Below are 24,043 nucleotides of genomic sequence, written 5' to 3' on the forward strand. Positions count from 1 at the left end.
TACACTCACTCACTGACATAAATACACAGGCAGACACTCACTCAGTCAAACACTTAAACACTCACCTCCCTGGGGTCCAGTGTGGTGCAGCTCCTCAGTCCTCCAGTGCGCCGTTTAGTATGCCGGGGCCGGAATGACGTCATATTCCGGCATCACAGAGGGCGCGCGAGGGAGGAGTGGAGAGCTGCTAGAACAGCCTCCCTTGCTGCCCGCCTCCTCTCCTCCGATAATTTACTGGCAGAGCAGCCACCTGCCATCAGGATAAGCAGATGCCTGCTCTGCCATATTTAAGAAGGACCTCCACCTCCTGGCCCCCCTATAACGGCTCTGGGGGCGGCTCAAGAGCCACTTGCCCTGTCGCCCAGGGCTGCAGCCCCAGTCAGGGGGAGCACACCAGGGCGCCCCCAGCAGGCAGGCACCCTAGGCGAATGCCTAGTTCGCCTATATGGTTGCGCTGGCCCTGATGGTGGAGCGAGGACGCGGGCGGTGTCCTCGTCTCCATGGGGACTAGGGGGCGAGGAGGATCCGGCCGCGAATGCCTCCTCTGCGTGGCCGGCGTCCTCCGTCCCCTAGACAACAACAGCAGGGGATATCAAGGGGAGAAAAACAGAACTGGATCGCACATCCACAATGTTATGCTTAGATCTAATTAAACTCGCTTCTCAGCCCTATAATAAAGTGTACAGTCCCCCATACTACATGCTGTACAAGAGGCATTAGTCTACGTTTTGCTCAAAAGGCATAACCCCTCTCACCACGCCAAGGTCGCCTCTTTGGGCGAGACCTACTCTGACAAAAAGGCGCAGCACAATGCGGTGACAAAGCGGCATTGCCCTAGTAGGCGGCAGGACCCAGGAGTCAAACAGCAACCCTGCTGTCTGATAATGCAACCCATGACCCTGGGCCCCACCAGCACAGCGCCACGAAAACAAAGGCCACCACGCAGTACTGCACCATGTGAACAGTTGTCTAACACAACATGTCCATTGCTATCAGGAGCTACTGGTCAATTACCACTTATATGCAGACTTCTGTGAAATTAAAACCACCTGTGCCGAATGGGAGGAGTGCTGATACCAGTAATAACATGTTGTTTGAATATTTTTCTTTGTTACTGGTATCAGCACTCCTCCCACTCTGTACAGGTGGTTTTAATTCTGCAGAAGTCTGCATACAACCATTAATAACCTCATTGATAGCATGCCAAGGTGTGTAAGTATGTGTATTTCTACGTGTGGCGCTCTTACTCGATACTGAATAAACTGAGATGTTTTGAATATTTTGTTTCTTAATTTTTTTTTTTACAATTTACATATCATTAACACATCTATAAATCCTCCGTTATTTTATGACTTTTTCTTCTTGTTGAGCAGTGTAGGTGGGATTCATTTATACAGAACAGTGATAGACAAATCTGATGTACAGTTTGCTACCGCTCTGTAGAATAGACCTACTCTGATGCAATATTTTAACACTAATATTGCTATGGGATCTTTGTTAAATTGTTGTGTTATTTTTTGTTTTAGACTTGACAGTTGTTCCATCCATTTTAATGCAAAATATAGTGACCTTTATCCTTCTCTCCTACTGTTCAATGGAAATATTCAGGCTCATTTATAACAAACCTTGTTCACATTTTGTTCAAATGCTGATTATTGTGATGACTAGTATGACTATCCTTTTTATTTCTGTATGTTTCTTTGTTATACTATGCTACACACAAACAAAAAAAAATAATAATATTGAAAGTGGAAGTTCAAGTGCCATTCAGTGAGTGCGGTAGCAGCTGCTGACATACATGTATTACTTACAGCATCTTACAGATTCTCTAATATGCATAAGAGTGCGACAATATTTAAAAATGCCAATAAGAAAACCTTGGAATTGATCTCTATTCTCTACCAATTGTTTTTGTATCACAGATTTTTAATAACTATTTTTATGTAGATTGTTATGTTTATGGCCATGTTACCTGGTAGAAATGCAGCTTAAGGCCTCATGCACATGACCGTTGTGTGCATCCGTGGCCGTTGTGCCGTTTTCAGTTTTTTTTCGCGGACTTAGTGACTTTCAATGGGTCCGTGGAAAAATCAGAAAATGCACCGTTTTGCAGCCGTATCCGTGATCCGTGTATCCTGTCCGTCAAAAAAATATGACCTGTCCTATTTTTTGACGGACAACGGTTCACGGACCCATTCAAGTCAATGGGTCTGTGAAAAAACACGGATGCACACAAGATTGGCATCCGTGTCCGTCATCCGTGGCCGTAGGTTACTTTCATACAGACGGATCCGAAGATCCGTCTGCATAAAAGCTTTTTCAGATCTAAGTTTTCACTTCGTGAAAACTCATATCCGACAGTATATTCTAACACAGAGGCGTTCCCATGGTGATGGGGACACTTCTAGTTAGAATACACTACAAACTGTGTACAAGACTGCCCCCTGCTGCCTGGCAGCACCCGATCTCTTACAGGGGGCTGTGAGCCGCACAATTAACCCCTCAGGTGCCGCACCTGAAGGGGTTAATTGTGCGTATCATAGCCCCCTATAAGAGATCCAGGGCTGCCAGGCAGCAGGGGCAGACCCCCTCTCTCCCCAGTTTAAATTTCATTGGTGGCCAGTGCCGCCCCCCCTTCCTCCCTCTATTGTAATAATTCGTTGGTGGCACAGTGTGCGCCCCCCCCCTGGCCCCCCCTTCCTCCCTCTATTGTAATAATTCGTTGGTGGCACAGTGTGCCAGTGTGCGCCCCCCGGCCCCCCCTTCCTCCCTCTATTGTAATAATTTGTTGGTGGCACAGTGTGCGCCCCCCCCGGCCCCCCTCCCTCTATTGTAATAATTTGTTGGTGGCACAGTGTGCGCCCCCCCGGCCCCCCCCCCTTCCTCCCTCTATTGTAATAATTCGTTGGTGGCACAGTGTGCGCCCCCCCCGGCCCCCCCTTCCTCCCTCTATTGTAATAATTTGTTGGTGGCACAGTGTGCGCCCCCCATCGGCCCCCCTCCCTCTATAGCATTAACAACATTGGTGGCTAGTGTGCGGCCTCCCCTCTCCCCCCCCTTCCCGATCATTGGTGGCAGCGGAGTTCCGATTGGAGTCCCAGTTTAATCGCTGGGGCTCCGATCGGTAACCATGGCAACCAGGATGCTACTGCAGTCCTGGTTGCCATGGTTACTTAGCAATAGTACAATAGTAGAAGCATCATACTTACCTGCTGGCTGCTGCGATGTCTGTGTCCGGCCGGGAGCTCCACCTACTGGTAAGTGAAAGGTCTGTGCGGCGCATTGCTAAATGAACTGTCACTTACCAGTAGGAGGAGCTCCCGGCCGGACACAGACATCGCAGCAGCCAGCAGGTAAGTATGATGCTTCTACTATTGTACTATTGCTAAGTAACCATGGCAACCAGGACTGCAGTAGCATCCTGGTTGCCATGATTACCGATCGGAGCCCCAGCGATTAAACTGGGACTCCGATCGGAACTCCGCTGCCACCAATGATCGGGGGGGGGGGGGGGAGATGGGAGGCCGCACACTGGCCACCAATGTTGTTAATGCTATAGAGGGAGGGGGGGCCGATGGGGGGCGCACACTGTGCCACCAACAAATTATTACAATAGAGGTAGGGGGGGCCAGGGGGGGGCGCACACTGTGCCACCAACGAATTATTACAATAAAGGGAGGAAGGGGGGGGCCGGGCGCACACTGTGCTACCAACAAATTATTACAATAGAGGGAGGGGGGGGGGCCGCACTGGCCACCAATGAAATTTAAACTGGGGAGAGAGGGGGTCTGCCCCCTGCTGCCTGGCACCCCCGTATCTCTTATAGGGGGCTATGATACGCACAATTAACCCCTTCAGGTGCGGCACCTGAGGGGTTAATTGTGCGGATCACAGCCCCCTGTAAGAGATCGGGTGCTGCCAGGCAGCAGGGGGCAGTCTTTTACACAGTTTGTAGTGTATTCTAACTAGAAGCGTCCCCATCACCATGGGAACGCCTCTGTGTTAGAATATACTGTCGGATATGAGTTTTCACAAAGTGAAAACTTAGATCTGAAAAAGCTTTTATGCAGACGGATCTTCGGATCCGTCTGTATGAAAGTAACCTACGGCCACGGATGACGGACACGGATGCCAATCTTGTGTGCATCCGTGTTTTTTCACTGACCCATTGACTTGAATGGGTCCGTGAACCGTTGTCCGTCAAAAAAATAGGACAGGTCATATTTTTTTGACGGACAGGATACACGGATGCGGCTGCAAAACGGTGCATTTTCCGATTTTTCCACGGACCCATTGAAAGTCAATGAGTCCGCAAAAAAAAAACGGAAAACGGCACAACGGCCACGGATGCACACAACGGTCGTGTGCATGAGGCCTAAAGAGGACCTGTTATTTCTCCTGACAAGTCTGTTTTTTAGAAACTACTTGCATTCCCCGCGTTATAATAATTCTGGCATATGTAATCTTATGACTATAGGGTGTGCCATAACATTGTTATTACTGCTAGAAGTTTATGCCAGCAGTCTACAATAAAAGTCCATCTGGATGTTACTAGTTGGGGGGTCCCTGCAATTTGACACTGGCTCCACTAATTGGATAGTTTCAGACTGTGTAGGGACCCACCTCCAATTGGAAATACCCGGATGGTGGACTTTTATTACAAACTGCTAGCAGGAATAAAACAAATAATGGCATAACATAAAGTCATAAGATTAGACCCTCCATATTATGAAATTGCACTAAGGCTGGCCATACACGTAGTGATAAATGTTGGCTGAACACTCACTTGGTGGCAGACAGCTATCTCTCGAATGAATGGAGAGAAAACAGATACCTCCAGTGAAACAAAAGGATTATGCAGTTGAAATCCAACTTGTCTGATCCTTATCCCCCCTCCCCCGACATACACCAGAGCTATAAGAAATCCATATAAGTGTATAACATGAAACAGTATGGACATATGGCACTTGTAATTTGTGGTATTTATTCCATTTATTTCAGAAGGCATATCTGCAAATATGGCCAAAGCTCCATCTGTTTGGAGTTGTGTGTGCAAAATGTCTCAGGGGCACTTTGAAACACTGTATGGCGGGTTTCCCCAAAAAATCCGGCACCATCTAGGTGATTGGCTGGAAAATCAACCATGGTAAGTAGTCTCTTTACTTTCTTACGGTAGTTTAAGAGCAGTGTCAGACTGAGGTGCCTAGGGCCCACCAGTAAAATTCATTCTGAGGGCCCACTGCACAGCTACCTGCAAATATTACCTGCGGCAGCCAGATCCAGATGATACAAGACCATTGATAAGGGGGGCCCCTGCAGCGACTTCATGGCTGTGGGTCCCTAGGAGATGAGTACTCTGGCTGGCCTGCCTAGGTGTTTAGACGTAATCTCAGCCATCAAATGCATCCATAATAATGGAGGGACTCAGACCCACCTTGCTCAGGGGCCTACTCCTGTACAGTGTCAAACTGGGCCCACAGTGCCTAGGGCCCGCTAGTAAAATTCATTCTGGGGGCTCACTATACAGCTACGTGCAAATAATACTTGCTTACACAGTGGCAGGCAGCAGCAAGAGGCTATAAGATAATTGATTATGAGGGTCCCTGCAGTGACTTTGGGAAAGTAAGTACCTGGGTAAAGAGGGTGCTTATACCTAGAAGTCATCTCATAATATATATCAGCTGAGCAGTTTGCTAAATAACTTGCCCATTTTTTATACAAACCGGATTCCAAAAAAGTTGGGACACTAAACACATTGTGAATAAAAACTGAATGCAACGATGTGGAGATGGCAAATGTCAATATTTTTTTTGTAATAGAACGTAGATGACAGATCAAACGTTTAATCCGAGTAAATGTAACATTTTAGATTAATCAAGTTTTATTGAAGTTTTCAGTTTAAACTTTACAGAATAACAATGCTCCAGATAGAGCGCCATGACAATTTCTGACAGTATTGGTACAATAAGTCAAGACAACGAGCACTTACAAGTATCGCACAGTCCTATCATATTTATTCCGTCCTGTCATAATTCGTTGATCAGGTTGTCAACAGAGAGTGATCAACAAAAAGAAAAAAGAAAAACACAGAGAAAGAAAGAAGAAAGAAGATGGAGAGGGGGAAGGGAAGGGAAGGAACCATATCTCTTTCGCTAAAGGAGATATAAAGCCTAAAGCCTACATCACCACCGTATATTAAGGTCCTCCTACCTCATGTAGCCATAATAGCGAGAAAGTCTGGGGACTCCATTGCCGCAGCCCAGCTCGCCCATGTCTTGTTATATTTATTTGACAAGTCGGATGCCTCTGCCGAGATCTCCTCCATTCTGGCTATTTGTTGCATTTCTTGAAGCTAATCCCTCATCGTGGGAACCTGTGTTGAGCGTCAGTATCTAGGGATCACTGTCCTAGCTGCTGTGATAAAAAATCGTAGTAATGACCCCTTTTGAGACGACATAGATCCCGGAAGGATGGAGAGGAGTGCCACTTGAGGAGAATTATTGACTGGTTTTGGAGAAATTTTTTTGAATGCTTGAAATACTGAATCCCAAAAGGGTTTAATTAAGTCGCAGCCCCACCATACATGAAGCATCGTACCTCTGTCTTTGCAACATCTCCAGCATAACTCCGAAACTGAAGGAAAAATTCTATGAAGTCTGACCGGGTATCTATACCAACGGGATAATATTTTGTAGTTCTTCTCCTGAGCGGCACATGCCATAGACAGCTTGTGAGAGTAAAGAAAAGCTTTTTAAATGTATCATTTTAAAGGAAAAATACGTTGATTCAAATTTTCACGGTGTCAACAAATCCCCAAAAATTTGGGACAAGTAGCAATAAGAGGCTGGAAAAAGTAAATTTGAGCATAACGAAGAGCTGGAAGACCAATTAACACTAATTAGGTCAATTGGCAACATGATTGGGTATAAAAAGAGCTTCTCAGAGTGGCAGTGTCTATCAGAAGCCAAGATGGGTAGAGGATCACCAATTCCCACAATGTTGCGCAGAAAGATAGTGGAGCAATATCAGAAAGGTGTTACCCAGCGAAAAATTGCAAAGACTTTGCATCTATCATCATCAACTGTGCATAACATCATCCGAAGATTCAGAGAATCTGGAACAATCTCTGTGCGTAAGGGTCAAGGCCGTAAAACCATACTGGATGCCCGTGATCTCCGGGCCCTTAAACGACACTGCACCACAAACAGGAATGCTACTGTAAAGGAAATCACAGAATGGGCTCAGGAATACTTCCAGAAACCATTGTCAGTGAACACAATCCACCGTGCCATCCGCCGTTGCCAGCTGAAACTCTACAGTGCAAAGAAGAAGCCATTTCTAAGCAAGATCCACAAGCTCAGGTGTTTTCACTTGGCCAGGGATCATTTAAAATGGAGTGTTGCAAAATGGAAGACTGTTCTGTGGTCAGACGAGTCACGATTCGAAGTTCTTTTTGGAAATCTGGGACGCCATGTCATCCGGACCAAAGAGAACAAGGACAACCCAAGTTGTTATCAACGCTCAGTTCAGAAGCCTGCATCTCTGATGGTATGGGGTTGCATGAGTGCGTGTGGCATGGGCAGCTTGCATGTCTGGAAAGGCACCATCAATGCAGAAAAATATATTCAGGTTCTAGAACAACATATGCTCCCATCCAGACGTCATCTCTTTCAGGGAAGACCCTGCATTTTTCAACTAGATAATGCCAGACCACATTCTGCATCAATCACAACATCATGGCTGCGTAGGAGAAGGATTCGGGTACTGAAATGGCCAGTCTGCAGTCCAGATCTTTCACCTATAGAGAACATTTGGCGCATCATAAAGAGGAAGGTGCAACAAAGAAGGCCCAAGACGATTGAACAGTTAGAGGCCTGTATTAGCCAAGAATGGGAGAGCATTCCTATTTCTAAACTTGAGAAACTGGTCTCCTCGGTCCCCAGACGTCCGAGCGTTGTAAGAAGAAGGGGAGATGCCACACAGTGGTGAAAATGGCCTTGTCCCAACTTTTTGGGGATTTGTTGACACCATGAAATTCTGATTCAACATATTTTTCCCTTAAAATGGTACATTTTCTCAGTTTAAACTTTTGTTCCATGATTTATGTTCTATTCTGAATAAAATATTAGAAGTTGGAACCTCCACATCATTGCATTCAGTTTTTATTCACGATATGTATAGTGTCCCAACTTTTTTGGAATCCGGTTTGTATGAACATAGGCTGGTTTAGATGTTACATGCTAATAAAGATAAACAGCTGTTAGTACGTTGCTTTTTTATGGTGCGTCTCGAGTTCTAATTGTGAAGTGGGTACTGTTCACATATACAGGTGCGTTTGTTCAAATGGACCGTGCTGCTCCAGAGCAAACAGAAAGATCCTCCCTTCCAAATCACACTGACTTCCTTGGATATGGGAAAGCATTCAGGTCACTTGGATTCTCTTTCTACTCTCATTTGTGAACCTCTGTGAAAGATCAAGGTTGCCACAAATAGTGAAGCACAGTCACATGGGTTGAACTGCAAAGGTTTTATTGTACTTACAGGATAAAAGAAGGTAACAAGTAGAGTATAAAAATCAATCACCCGACCCGGGTTTCGCTTCAGAAAGCTTCGTCAGGGGTATCTCCTCCGCACACTTTAGGGCGGTCTTTATAAACCCACAGGTGGGGATCCACCACACCTCCATAAAATCGTCATAGCCAATAAGGCTCATTACAAAAGTTAAAACCCTTTTAAGGTACATAAAATACAAACTCATAAAATTTACATCACATAAAAACCTCCTTTAAATCGCATAATTCACAGGAAATCTACCTCAAAAGCACTTACATAGTGTTCTCCCAATCAGAAGTATCCACCCTCCCCACGTGACCCATATTCCAACCAATGGGAAAATGCACACCCTAGGACCGCCTACTTTCATTCATGGATTGCAGAACATGTCATACCCCACATGATCCACTCGGGCCAATCACAGCCCCCTAGCAATACTGCCAAAGGTCCTCGAACGGTTCCAGTGGATATTGCGGTACGGGATGTTCTCTCAAGTAAGGCAAGGTTTCAGATCAAACTCCACGTTCATCCCTTTAGGTTGTAGCGTATCCATCCTATAGATCCATTCAACCTCCCTCCTATTAATCCGCTCAATGGAATTCCCTCCACGCCAATGTGGTTTAACCAGCTCGACCCCAAAAAATGACAGGCCACTGAGATCTTTCTGATGTTTAGTTTTAAAGTGCATACAGACACTATATGTCTCAAGTCCCTTTCTAATGTTCTGGACATGCTCTTGAATCCTTACTTTCAATTTTCTCATAGTTCGGTCCACATATTGGAGGCCATAAGGGCACTCCAGCATGTACACCACCCCTACACTCTCACAGGTAATAAGCCCTTGTATCTTATTGTCCTGATCTTTCTGGTTGGAATGCACAATCTGTGTATCCCTCTTTCTCTTTTCTTTCTTCCTATTACGGCACGGCAGACAGGACCCACACCAGGTTAATTTATTCCCTTTTCTTACACCCTCAGAACTCACTAAAAATAAAAAAAAGATTTCCACTTCTCCTTCCTTACACAATTTAATGTGCATGCCGGGATTATTAAAAATGCGATAAAAAAGAATTGGTCAACCCTAAATAATGATCCAGTATTAGGGAAAGATATTCCGGATCAACCAAGTGTGATCTTTAGAAAGGCACCGAGCCTGCAGACCAAATTGGTGCATAGCTCAATACGTTCTGAGGGTGTAAGAAAAGGGAATAAATTCACCTGGTGTGGGTTCTGTCAAGTCAAGGAGACAAAAAAAAAAGTCAAAAATAGTTGAATAAATTTTTTAAAACAAACAAAAGCATTAAAAAATTATAAACACTCACCCTTTCTAGTTTCACATACTGTATATTTAAAAAAATGAGAGACAAATATAATTAATATCGCTGGGTCCAAAATGACCCAATCTATTAAAATTACCCATTATTTAACCCACAAAGTGACACTGTAAAAAAAAATCCTCAATGAAAACAAAGAAGAGTGGGAGGAGCTGCAGAGGAAGCAGGAGAAGCAAGGGTGCACATGGTGGCTTGGGCCAGTGTACTTAACAGCTCATTTGCATATTGACTGTAAGTACTTTTCTCCCCGAATGATGCAATAGATTACTAAGTGAAAGGTATCATTATATTCCGCTGAGCTAGCCACATATGGCTGTGGGGATTCGCTCTGGTAGAAAGGACAAGCGGACGCAGTATAGAGGCAAAGACCAGTTTGTAACTCAAAAACTTCAGTGTTTTATTCACACTTATGGCAACAAAACAGTACGACAGTCCATTTGCAGTTTTGGTGTTCGTTCACACCTAGACAGTTCATACAGCAAAACAGTCACCTGTTATCCTAGGTGTTAGTTCACACCCGATCGGCATTGCTCAGGACAGAGAAGACCTCCCAAATTCAGGCCTCAAGCTTAGCACACGGCTCAGATCCCAATCCAGCGATTGCCAGAGCTCCTCTGTCAGAGAGAGAGGTAATTACCACCAACTGACACTGCTGGCTGGGTTTTTAATATATACCAGTCAAGACCCGGCCTGGAACGTGGGGAGTAGTCACCCACCTAACACTTTGACTACTCCCAGTAAGAACCGTCCCGGATCAGCTATTACAGCTATACTAAATAGCAAGGTGTCAAACAGCAACTGCTGCTAAGACATGAAAACTGGCTCTTACTCCACCGAGGCCAGGAACCTCGGTGACACATACCTTCCATCAACGACAGTCCCTTGCGCCTTCCTACAGGCATGGTGCCTGGTTTACCATTTCTTGATTTCCTTTAAAAATGAACTGTCATGCCTGCTTGCATAACTTGGACATCTACTGAGCAATCAGCATAGAAGTTTATTTAATTTATTTTTAATGTTACCATTTTTACCAACATGAAATTACAAAACTGCATGAGAAACAGTGCATCACATTTTACTGTATAGTTTTACCACAGTTTCTTCACCACTTCTGCATCTTTACGTACTCAGTTGCCGCACAGCAAAGGGTTTCAAAATGACCATTTTGAATGTCTTTTAACTGTCTAAAGTCATTTTTGTTCATATAACAAATACATCTTGTGTAGTTCCGTTACACTTAATACACTAAACCTCTACAAAGAGCTTGTTCTTTTGTTACTGGAATAACATAAATTTGTAAAAGTATTAAGTTGATATCCCTTTACTAGTGTAATGCTTACCATTAGACAAATGTTGGTTGAATCCAATGAATTTGGTGGGACTACTCAACCATTTAATATGTATAGGGGTGGCTCGAGTCCCCCTAAGTTGCCTGAAACTTTTGTTCTCTCTCCAATCAGAATACAAACATGCTTGGCTGAGCTAAGCATATATTTATAAGGGGAGGTCAAGTGGAACAACATGTCACACAGCTCTCTAAAAATTGATGGCCAGTTTGAGTTGGAGTTGAGCCAAGTTAGAAACGTATCCTGTATCCGATTGTTGGGGATCTGACCGCTAGGACTCCAATGATCATGAGAATGGAGTCCTTTTTTCACATACGTGCAGTGAGCCCCTGAGGAACCAGTGCAGAGGATGGGATTGGTAGTGGCTAGGGTTGCTTCAATACCAAAATTTTGATTCGGTTTCGATACCACAAAGTATTGCGATACTCAATACCATTTGATACCACGGAAAAAAAAAAATGCCAAAAAAATCTGTGTGCATTCCGCATTTTATGGAACGTCCGGCCCATAATCATACAGTCCTATCCTATTTTTTGGGGGGACAAGGTGACAAAAAAAAATTTGCGAATCGCACACTTTTTATTTATTTTTTATTTTACGGTGTTCACCGCATTAATCGTTTGGACTTTTCAGATGTGTCGATATGTAATATGTTTATTTATTTATTTTTTCTAAATTTTAATGTAAAATTGGGAAAGTGGGTGATTTATATATATATATTTTTTTACTTTTTATTTAACCCTTTAAGGACACTGCCATATTTCACCTTAAGGTCCAGGGAATTTTTTGCAAATCTGACCAGTGTCACTTTATGTGTGAATAACTTTAAAACGCTTTTACTTATCCAGGCCATTCTAAAATTGTTTTTTCATCACATATTGTACTTCATGACACTGGTAAAATGGAGTCCCAAAAATTCATTTTTATTTATAAAAAAAATACCAAATTTGCCCAAATTTTTTTAAAATTTGCAAATTTCCAAGTTTCAATTTCTCTACTTCTATAATACATAGTAATACCTCCAAAAATAGTTATTACTTTACATTCCCCATATGTCTACTTCATGTTTGGATCATTTTGGGAATGCCAATGCAAAAACCCACTTTTTAAGGACCAGTTCAGGTCTGAAGTCACTTTGTGAGGCTTACATAATAGAAACCACCCAAAAATGACCCCATTCTAGAAACTACACCCCTCAAGCTATTCAAAACTGATTTTACAAACGTTGTTAACCCTTTAGCTGTTCCACAAGAGTTAATGGCAAATCGAGATAAAATTTCAGAATTTTTTTGGGGGGGGCAAATTTTCCATTTTAATCCATTTTTTCCAGTAACAAAGCAATGGTTAACAGCCAAACAAAACTCAATATTTATGATTCTGTAGTTCACAGAAACACCCCATATGTGGTCTGTACTGGCACACGGCAGGGCGCAGAAGGAAAGGAATGCCATACGGTTTTTGGAAGGCAGATTTTGCTGGACTGATTTTTTGACACTGTGTCCCATTTGAAGCCCCCCTGATGCACCCCTAGAGTAGACACTCCAAAAAAGTGACCCCATTTTGGAAACTACGGGATAGGGTGGCAATTTTGTTGGTACTATTTTAGGGTACATATGGTTTTTGGTTGCTCTATATTACACTTTTTGTGAGACAAGGTAACAAGAAATATCTGTTTTGGCACCGTTTTTATTTTTTGTTATTTACAACATTCATCTGACAGGTTAGATCATGTAGTATTTTTATAGAGCAGATTGTTACGGATGTGAAAATACCAAATATGACATGATTTTTGGGTTATTTGTTTCTGTTTTACATAACAAAGCATGTTTTTTTTAATGATTCTTTAGTGTCTCCACATTCTGAAAGCCATAGTTTTATTTATTTTTTTGGCGACTGTCTTGTGTAGGGGCTCATTTTTTTCAGGATGAGACAACGGTTTGATTGACAATATTTTGGGGGTGCGTATGACTTTTTGATCACTTGCTATTACACTTTTTGTGATGTAAGGTGACAAAAAATAGTTTTTTTTACGGTATTCACCTGAGGGATGAGGTCATATGATATTTTTATAGAGCAAGTTATTACGGACGCGTTGATACCTAATATGTCTACTTATTTATGTAAAAACACAATGATTTAATTTTTGAAACAAAAAAACATGTTTTAGTGTCTCCATAGTCTGAGAGCCATAGTTTTTTCAGTTTTGGGAGATTATCTAGGGTAGGGTATGATTTTTGCGGGATGAGATGACGGTTTGATTGGCACTATTTTGGGGTGCGTATGACTTTTTGATCGCTTGGTATTACACTTTTTGTTATGTAAGGTGGCAAAAAATGTTTTTTTTTACACTTTTTTTTACGGTGTTCATCTGAGGGGTTAGGTCATGTGATATTTTTATAGAGCAGGTTCTTATGGACGCGGCGATACCTAATAATTTTATTTACACAATACCAGCATTTTTGAAACAAAAAAAATTATGGTTTAGTGTCTCCATATTCTGAGCCATAGGTTTTTTTTTATTTTTTGAGCGATTGGCTTAGGCAGAGGCTCATTTTTTGTGGGATGAGGTGATGGTTAGATTGGTACTATTTTTGGGGGCATACGCCTTTTTGATCACTTAGTGTTGGACTTTTTGTGAGGTAAGGTGAAAAAAATTGCTTTTTTTAAACTGTTTTTATTTTTATTTTTTATGGTATTTATCGGACAGGGTGGATCATGTGATATATTTATAGAGACAGTCATTACGGATGCGGCGATACCTAATATGTGTGTTTTTTTTCTTTCTGCTTTTTATTATAAAATAAGGGGAAAGGGGCTTTTTTTTCTTTTTTACTTTATTAATTTTATTGCTTTATTAATTTTATTAAAAACACTTTTTTTTTTCTTTACTTTATTTTAGATTTTCACTTTTGGGGGTCTGATCCCCTCTGCAATGCATTACAATACATTTGTATTGTAATGCATTGCCTCGGCTCCCGTAGAAGGCAGTTCCCGATGTTGTGCAAGGCATTGGGCAGCCTCTGCATGGCATCGGGCTGCCTTCTGAGACATCGAGTCCCCGCCACAGCAGCGCGTGGACTTGATGGGCTCCCTCAAACACAAACCCCTTCTATGCCGTGGTAGACACAAACCCCTTCTATGCCTGATTGATTTCAGCAGGCACCGAGTTCTGATCACCGCCCGCCATGCAGCGGTGATCGGAAATACACAGGGCATACAGGTACGCCCTGTGTCCTTAAGTACCAGGACATCAGGGCGTAGGTTAATAACTATTTCCACCTTGGGGGCTAGAATCTGGGATCTTTTAATCTCTTTTCCTATTCACCCTTATAGAGCTCTATAAGGGTGAATAGGACTTCACACTCTCCCTGCTGCCCTGTGCATAGTACACACAGCAGCAGGGAGCAGACTATGGCAGCCAGGGTGCGGCACCTGAGGGGTTAATTGCCGTGGATCGCAGCGCCCTGTCAGAGGCAGGTTGCCGGCAATGTGTTTCTGCTGCCGGCTGTAGTTGTATATTAAACGTTAGTTATCGTTGGTGGCTCAGTGGCCACAGCCCCTCCTCCTCCCCTCTGCACTCTCATTGGTGGCAGCGGCAGCAGCACAGGGGGAGGGAGAGACTGCTTCCTTCTCCCCGTGCTGCTTAGAGCAGCACGCTCATGTTCTCTGATACTGGGCTGTGCAGTAGCACAGCCTAGTTTCAATAAAAGGCAAATCCCAGTATCGTATCGATACCGGGCTAAAAGTATCAATTGGGTATCCAAAGTTCGATACCTGAAACAACCCTAGTAGTGGCCCTGATGAGATGTTGTGTCACTGTTTACTACCTCCAGCCATTGCTCCCTGGGGATCGGTGCAGTGGAAAGGTGGTTTGAGGAAACAGGCCAGAAGATAAATTGCAGTATATCCAGCAGTAGTTTGTCCAAAGTGCATTTTTTATCCACAGATGTTTTGGCATGGTGGCTGGCAAGGTGGTAGAACCTTTGGCTAACAGCTGTGTGCTGACTCTTGTGACTATGGGTGTCCACTGTGTGATACAGGCTTTGAGTTGGTCTGGCCCAGATGTTATCTAGGTGATGGGTGTCTGAGCCATACTCCCTCACCTGCAGCAGAATTTATAAAGATGTGGCTTGCTGGTTTCTCTGCTTACTAAACAATGAAACTTTTCAGGTATCTGCATGTCTGGTATTCTTGCAGTCTCTCTGGAGTAGTGGTCTCACAGAAGAGCTGGAACAAGAACTGGTCTCTAAGACCCTTGGAGTAGGAGCTCAAGCATATGCTTCCACACTCCTCACTTGTCTAGGTAACCCCCCCTCCTCCTGGCAGGAAGTAGGACTCCTACCAAGAGGGGAAGAATAGGATGGTAAGTCCCATTCCTGATGCCAACCACTGCCAGCCATACCCCATCTGCCAGTGTACAGTGTAAACAAGAACATAGTAAAATATTACAAACCAAAACACTGCAGATACCACCACGTCTGGGTTACTGCATATGAATAGAGCCGCAGGTTAAATGTGTCTGCTAACGCTCTATTCACTCTCTGTAGAGAATGAATGGATGATATTACGATCTGCCGCTCCATTTATATGGGGCCCCGATTCTCATGGTTAATGGGATCCCAATGGTAAGACCCCCACTACTGAGATACTTATCCCATGGCTAGGGAATACATTTCTAATTTGGCACAACCCTTTAAGTCTATATTGCCTTTCATTATCTTTAGGAAGCTTTGCTGTGACTTTGGAATAAACGTTGCCACTTTAGGACATTGAACATTTTGCTTTTGAATTGCTCAGTATTCTTCAGGCATTTTCATATACATATAAAAATCTATTAATAGGAAATACATGTATAGTTTACTTTTACCTTACTTACAAACAGTGACTTGGCAGCCACATGATATTCTTAGGTCCTCCAAATGTAGCTGGTGACTAGAGAGGTCAAAGCTTATGGGACTAGAAAGGTCAAAGCATCATTAGAATTTATTAAAGCCCAATGTTTTAAAGCAACCTTAATACAATTTTCCCTTTATAAGATTTGGCAAGATTCAAAACTACCTGCCATATTTGAAAGTGGCTTTTTATATTTGTTATATTGAAGGATAACCGCCTCTATTTGAACTTGGCTGCACTCAGTGGATCTTAGTCTTTTGCCAATACTCTTCTTTTTCTATTTCTTTTTTCTATTTGTATTTATATATTTTTATTCAGGTCATATTAGATTTTTTTTACAATCAATTCACTTATCTCTGTATTCAAATAAAAATTCATGGTAAATCGAGTCATCAGCACTTTACAATCTCTGTGATCATTTCACAACTAAGGGTAAAAAATCAGTTTTGCTGAATTGTTCAATTTATTCTTGCAGGGAACATATCATGGGAGCAGACCCTTTTTGCATTGAAATGGCAAACTCTGTCATAACTCAATTACTGGAAGAACTTAAGAAGGTGGCAAAGAGTTGTGGAAGTGATGCACATTTGATCCTTCAATGGGTAGAAAATTTTAAGGTGGGTTATCTATATGATGAAATCAACTGATTTGATTACAGGAAATGAGCAAAATGAGCACTAAGCATATATGATCTCACTCATTCACCTTTCTAATTCAAGCAGCTAGGGATGGGACCAGAGTCACCTATCTTAGTGATCGGTGAGCGCTGTTCAGTACAACTCTATGCAAACATAAATGGTTAATGTAGTTTATATTTTTTTCAATAGTAGTATATACTGTATGCAGCTGTATTGATCCAGTGATTAGTTTGTGTAGGAACCCCCCCCCCCCCACACACACACACACACATATGCCCTAGCACTAAATACATATTTTACTTGCTGCATGCACACTACAAACATACAGGAGTATACAAGACTACATAGCTATTACATCCAGTGCCCCAAAGATGACATCTCCTCCAGTGGCGTGTGCCTAGGGTGTTTGGCACCCGGGGAGGGTCCTTTCTCTAGCACCCCCTTCTGCAGTACTTTAAAAAAAAATCCCCCCTCACAGTAGTATTGCCCTCATTGTACAACCTTCACAGTAGTTTTGTCCAGATATGTGCCCCTTCACGGTAGTTATGCCAATATTGTGCCCCCTCAAAGTAGTTATGCCCTCACTGTACAACTTTTACAGTACTTATGCCCACATTGTGCCCCCTTAAAGTACTTATCCCTTCATTGTGTCTCCTTCATAGTAGTTATGCCCTCATTGTGCCCCCTCACAGTAGTAATGCCTTATCTGTGCCCCCGTCACAGTTGTAATGCCCTCTCTATGCCTCTTCAGAGTAGTTATGCCCTCCATGTGCCCCATAACAGTAATAATGCCCTCTGTACCCCTTCACAGTAGTAATGCCCATTGTGCCCCCTTCACAGTAATAATTCTCACTCAGTGCCCCATAACAGTTATGCCCACCCACTTCACAGTAGTAATGCCATCTGTGCCCTCTTCATAGTAGTAATGCCCATTGTGCCCCTTTCATAGTTGTTATGCCCATTGTGCTCCCTTCATAGTAGTAATGCTCATTGTGCCACCTCCATAGTAGTAATGCCGTCTGTGCCCCCTTCATAGTAATAATGTCCATTGTACCCCTTTCATAATAGTAATGCCCATTATGCCCCCTTCCACAGTAGTAATGCCTATTGTGCCCCCTTCATAGTTATAATGCCCATTGTATCCAATTTATAGCAGTAATGGCCACTGTGCCTCCTCCATAATAGTAATGCCTATTGCGCCCCCTTTATAGTAGTAATGCTCATTGCGTCCCATTCATAGTAGTAATGCCCATTGTTTCCCCCTAATAGTAGTAATGCCCATTGTGTCCCCTCATAAGATAAGATAAGATGCCTTTATTGTCACTGTACAATACAATGTAATACAATGTACAATACAATGAAATGTTGTTTGGAGCAATCCTAGATGCCATGGACAGAGGAACAAGAACTGACATTTAAACTAAAGCATTACACTAGAAAAAAACAAAACATTGCACTAGAAACCATTACTATTCACAGTTCACAGTTCACAGCATATATATATAGCAAGAGCAAAGTAGGAAGTGCTTATGAGTATATATATATACAAACTGTAGTAGTAGTAATGCCCTCTGTGCCACCTTTGTAGTAGTAATGCCCTCTGTGCCCTTTGTATTAGTATTGGCCTCTGTGCCACCTTTGTAGTAGGATTGGCCTCTGTACCACCTTTGTAGTAGTATTGGCCTCTGTGCCCCCTTTGTATTAGTATTGCTTTCTGTGCCCCCTTTGCAGTAGTAATGACCTCTGTGCCACCTTTGTATTAGTATTGCCCTCTGTGACCCCTTTTTAGTAGTAATGCCCTCTTTGTATTAGTATTGCCCTCTGTGCCACCTTTGTAGTAGTAATGCCCTCTGTGCCCCTTTTGTATTAGTATTGCCCTCTGTGCCCCCTTTGTAGTAGTAATTCCCTCTGTGCCCCCTTTGTATTAGTAATTCCCTCTGTGCCCTCTTTGTATTAGTATTGCCCTCTGTGCCCCCTTTGTAGTAGTATTGCCCTCTGTGCCACCTTTGTAGTAGTATTGCCCTCTATGCCACCTTTGTAGTAGTATTGCCCTCTGTGCCACCTTTGTAGTAGTATTGCCCTCTGTGCCCCTTTGTAGTAGTATTATTACCCTCTGTGCCACCTTTGTATTAATATTGCCCTCTGTGCCCCCTCCATGGTAGAAATGCCCTCTGTGCCCCCTTTGTAGTAGTAATGCCCTCTGTGCCCCCTGCATGGTAGAAATGCCCTCTGTGCCCCTCCATGGTATAAATGTGCTTTGTTTAAAAAAAAAATAATAATACATTAACTACTAACCTTGTCCCGTTCCTGAAGCTCACAGTCCTCTCTCCCTCTGCAGACACAGATCGCTGTGCAGCACTGTGTGGGCGGAGCTGATGCATATTACCGGGCTGCAGGCACCTCCCACACAGCCCAGCAGCGCGGTCTGTGCCTGCAGGCTGAATAGTGGAGCAGGGAGAAGTCTCCCTGCTTCATCATTCAGTGCGGGAAAGACAGAGATCGGGGAGCTGAGGGTCCGGGACAGGACTGCAGCTCCCTGTGCTCCAGCAATGAGCACACGTATTGATGGAAGCACCCATTGCTTCTAGGCTCTGGCACCCCCCTGACTGCAGCACCCGGGGCCGCCCCCCCCCCCCCCCCCCCTCTTCCTTAGCACGCCACTGATCTCCTCTGGTGTAGACTTTCTCTTTCACAGTTCTCTCTATTCGGCCCATAACAACTTCTTTCAGCCACGTCTCATCTCTGTAAAGTTTGCCACACATGCATCTTATGTTCATCACTTTTCTATTATCCTCCACCCCCTGGTGCCCCAACAGTGTTATCCCAGTTTTACCCCCAATACTGTGCCTGCTGTACCACCAATGGTAATAATTCTCTCCCAGAGTGCCCTCATTAGTAATAATGCCCTACAGTGACCCCAATAATCATAAATCTCACCAAGAGTAGTCCTGTTAGTGCCTTCCATATTGTGCCAAATAAAAATGCCCACCATAGAGCACCCAGTAGTATAAAGACCTCTCTATAGTGACCCTCGTATCAATAAGGGCCCCAGTAGTATTAAGACCCCTCTATCGTTCCCCCTATAATATCCCCTATAGTACCCCCTCTAGTTACTAGTATATAATGCCCCTGTAGTTAAAAATTTCCCGCTATAGTGCCCCAGCAGTTAAAATTTCCCTATAGTGCTCCAGTAGTTATAATGCCCCCCTATAGTACCCCAGTAGTTACAATGCCCTCCTGTAAAGCCTCAGTAGTGATAATGTCCCCAGTAGTTATAATGCTCCCCGTAGTACCCCAGTAAATATAATGCCCCCTGTAGTGCCCCAGTAGTTATACTTACCTCATTACTTACCTCATTTCTGCTTCCCACCGCCTCCAGAAATACAGGCCACAGGCCTCTTTGACCTGCATTGTCTGCGTCCCTGTACATCTGATCGGGATAATGTCATCGTGCAGCCTGTGCCGGGACGCAGGCAACCTCATCCTCAATATTTAATTGTCCTGAGGATGAATACGCAGCAGACACAATGTTTGGGGTACTGATTGTTCACCATTAGTTCTACCTCCACATTTATTTCCTTACAGTAGCGTTTGTATGAAATATTGCTTATTTCACCAATTTGTAGTATATTGAAAAGTTATACAATTTTCTAATATTCTTTCTATAATAATTCCAGATCTCTGCTTGAAATCATTGAATCCCCAATCATTTTCCTTTAGGGGATGAAAATCTGCCCTGGTCATGTGATGATCACTGAGGCGCTTGGCTTATACACCCGTGTGTCTTTTGTCTAACCAGGGTCTGTTTCCAATCCTTGCAAATAACGATTACATTTGTACCAAATGACAGCAAGCAGAGGTATTGGAAACTACAAAGAATTGGTACATAATGTACTGTACATTCAAAAACTGTATAGCTTTCCATTACACACTAAATACACTGTATGCTACTTGATTGGGAGAGGAAGCTGTAATTACACAGCACCTCCACTATATGAATGAATAAATGAATGAAGAGTACACAGCTCTTGAAACTAGTGCCACAGCCGAGAGTTGGACCACCACAAATCTGAAACTAATGACCTGTCCTGAGGAAAAATAATCAATTTAATTAAACTGGAATACCCCTTTAATATGTGTTTTAGTAACCATTTGATTTTCCCATGAAATAACAATTTTGGAGCATCTATTCTTATCACGCTGTGCTATTCTACTAATATTCCTGCTAGAGGTTTATGAATGAATTGGTCCAGATGGGTGTTACCAGTTTGGGGTGTGTCTCTGCACAGTCTGAAACTCTCCAGTCTGTACTTCCAGGACACATCCCCAGCTGGTAACATCCAGATGGACCTTTACTGCAGCCTGCTGACAATTCATTTAGAAACTTTGAGCAGGAATAGTAGAGGAATGGCACGACATATTAGTTGTCTGTGTCCATTTCAACACCACAATGGTTGTCTGTGACTGTTTCAACACCACAAGAGATGAAAAAAATAAAAAAACAGGAGACAGCACGTCCAAAGTGATGGAATTTAATCTGGATGCAATGTTTCGGCTCAAAAACAGCCTTTGTCATGGTTGACAAAGGCTGTTTTTGAGCCGAAACGTTGCATCCGGATTAAATTCCATCACTTTGGACGTGCTGTCTCCTGTTTTTTTTATTTTTTTCATCTCTTGTTATATACGCTGAATTGGCGGTATTTTTACCAACCCCCTGGAGATGTGCACCCACCACACTGTTACCAAGGAGTGCTGTCCATCCCTGTTTGTTTCAACACCACAGAGGTTTTTAGTAAAGTGCACAACTATTTGCTGAAGTCATAAAATGTGAATCTTTTCATAATCAGAAAATCTACCTTTTCTTACAAGACCTATTTGTATTTGTATACAGATAATGGCTCAACGTGACCCAATGACCATTATACAGTCTTTTAAGAACATTTGTAAAGGAGAAATGGACATAGTTTTGAAACAGGTATGTTATTTTATCAACCATGTTTGCTTGATGGCTATGCACCTGTGACTATGTATATGAATGTGCTAGTCTACATTTTCTTGTATGTTATTATTCCTAATGCATTGTAGAATCAACATTGTACATGCCTAGTGATCATGTAGTTGCATTTTTACTTAGTGTGTAATATTATAATTGATAATATTCTGTGGTAAAGTGCTAATACAAACACGAGTTACCATAGGCCATAGGAGAGTCCCATCAGAATGCACTTACAGGTAAAGTATAATTACAGGACGCTAACGGTCAGATTGTACTTTGGTAGGGATTAGAGTTGAGCGAACACCTGGATGTTCGGGTTCGAGAAGTTCGGCCGAACATCCCGGAAATGTTCGGGTTCGGGATCCGAACCCGATCCGAACTTCGTCCCGAACCCGAACCCCATTGAAGTCAATGGGGACCCGAACTTTTCGGCACTAAAAAGGCTGTAAAACAGCCCAGGAAAGAGCTAGAGGGCTGCAAAAGGCAGCAACATGTAGGTAAATCCCCTGCAAACAAATGTGGATAGGGAAATGAATTAAAATAAAAATTAAATAAATAAAAATTAACCAAAATCAATTGGAGAGAGGTTCCATAGCAGAGAATCTGGCTTCCCGTCACCCACCACTGGAACAGTCCATTCTCAGATATTTAGGCCCCGGCACCCAGGCAGAGGAGAGAGGTCCCGTAACAGAGAATCTGTCTTCATGTCAGCAGAGAATTAGTCTGCATGTCATAGCAGAGAATGAGGCTTCACGTCAGCCACCACTGCAACAGTCCATTGGCATATATTTAGGCCCAGCACCCAGGCAGAGGAGGGAGGTCCCGTAACAGAGAATCTGTCTTCATGTCAGCAGAGAATTAGTCTGCATGTCATAGCAGAGAATGAGGCTTCACGTCAGCCACCACTGCAACAGTCCATTGGCATATATTTAGGCCCAGCACACACACAGGCAGAGGAGAGAGGTCCCGTAACAGAGAATCTGGCTTCATGTCAGCAGAGAATCAGTCTGCATGTCATAGCAGAGAATGAGGCTTCACGTCAGCCACCACTGCAACAGTCCATTGGCATATATTTAGGCCCAGCACACACACAGGCAGAGGAGAGAGGTCCCGTAACAGAGAATCTGGCTTCATGTCAGCAGAGAATCAGTCTGCATGTCATAGCAGAGAATGAGGCTTCACGTCAGCCACCACTGCAACAGTCCATTGTCATAAATTTAGGCCCAGCACCCAGGCAGAGGAGAGAGGTCCCGTAACAGACAATCTGGCTTCATGTCAGCAGAGAATTAGTCTGCATGTCATAGCAGAGAATGAGGCTTCACGTCAGCCACCACTGCAACAGTCCATTGGCATATATTTAGGCCTAGCACACAGGCAGAGGAGAGAGGTCCCGTAACAGACAATCTGGCTTCATGTCAGCAGAGAATCAGTCTGCATGTCATAGCAGAGAATGAGGCTTCACGTCACCCACCACTGCAACAGTCCATTGGCATATATTTAGGCCTAGCACACAGGCAGAGCAGAGAGGTCCCGTAACAGACAATCTGGCTTCATGACAGCAGAGAATCAGTCTGCATGTCATAGCAGAGAATCAGGCTTCACGTCAGCCACCACTGCAACAGTCCATTGTCATAAATTTAGGCCCAGCACCCAGGCAGAGGAGAGAGGTCCCGTAACAGAGGATCTGGCTTCATGTCAGCAGAGAATCAGTCTGCATGTCATAGCAGAGAATCAGGCTTCACGTCAGCCACCACTGCAACAGTCCATTGTCATAAATTTAGGCCCAGCACCCAGGCAGAGGAGAGAGGTCCCGTAACAGACAATCTGGCTTCATGTCAGCAGAGAATTAGTCTGCATGTCATAGCAGAGAATGAGGCTTCACGTCAGCCACCACTGCAACAGTCCATTGGCATATATTTAGGCCTAGCACACAGGCAGAGCAGAGAGGTCCCGTAACAGACAATCTGGCTTCATGACAGCAGAGAATCAGTCTGCATGTCATAGCAGAGAATGAGGCTTCACGTCACCCACCACTGCAACAGTCCATTGGCATATATTTAGGCCTAGCACATAGGCAGAGCAGAGAGGTCCCGTAACAGACGATCTGGCTTCATGTCAGCAGAGAATCAGTCTGCATGTCATAGCAGAGAATGAGGCTTCACGTCACCCACCACTGCAACAGTCCATTGGCATATATTTAGGCCTAGCACACAGGCAGAGCAGAGAGGTCCCGTAACAGACAATCTGGCTTCATGTCAGCAGAGAATCAGTCTGCATGTCATA

At 43.5% G+C, this 24,043-nt stretch overlaps 1 protein-coding gene across 3 annotated transcripts in view; it reads left to right on the top strand.

Moving 5' to 3' along the window:
- STAT6 (signal transducer and activator of transcription 6) overlaps positions 1-24,043 on the top strand; it is a 281,497-nt gene that overhangs the window by 125,868 nt on the left and 131,586 nt on the right. For all 3 annotated transcript variants that reach the window (XM_044284694.1, XM_044284696.1, XM_044284695.1), the window contains exons 3-5: positions 5,002-5,146; positions 16,602-16,743; positions 21,656-21,739. In XM_044284694.1, coding sequence (XP_044140629.1) covers positions 5,019-5,146; positions 16,602-16,743; positions 21,656-21,739 — 354 coding nt within the window. In that variant the 5' untranslated portion in view covers positions 5,002-5,018. The remainder of the gene's footprint in view (positions 1-5,001; positions 5,147-16,601; positions 16,744-21,655; positions 21,740-24,043) is intronic.

The sequence above is a fragment of the Bufo gargarizans genome, chromosome 3 (genome assembly GCF_014858855.1).
Source record: "Bufo gargarizans isolate SCDJY-AF-19 chromosome 3, ASM1485885v1, whole genome shotgun sequence".
Lineage (NCBI taxonomy): Eukaryota > Metazoa > Chordata > Amphibia > Anura > Bufonidae > Bufo > Bufo gargarizans.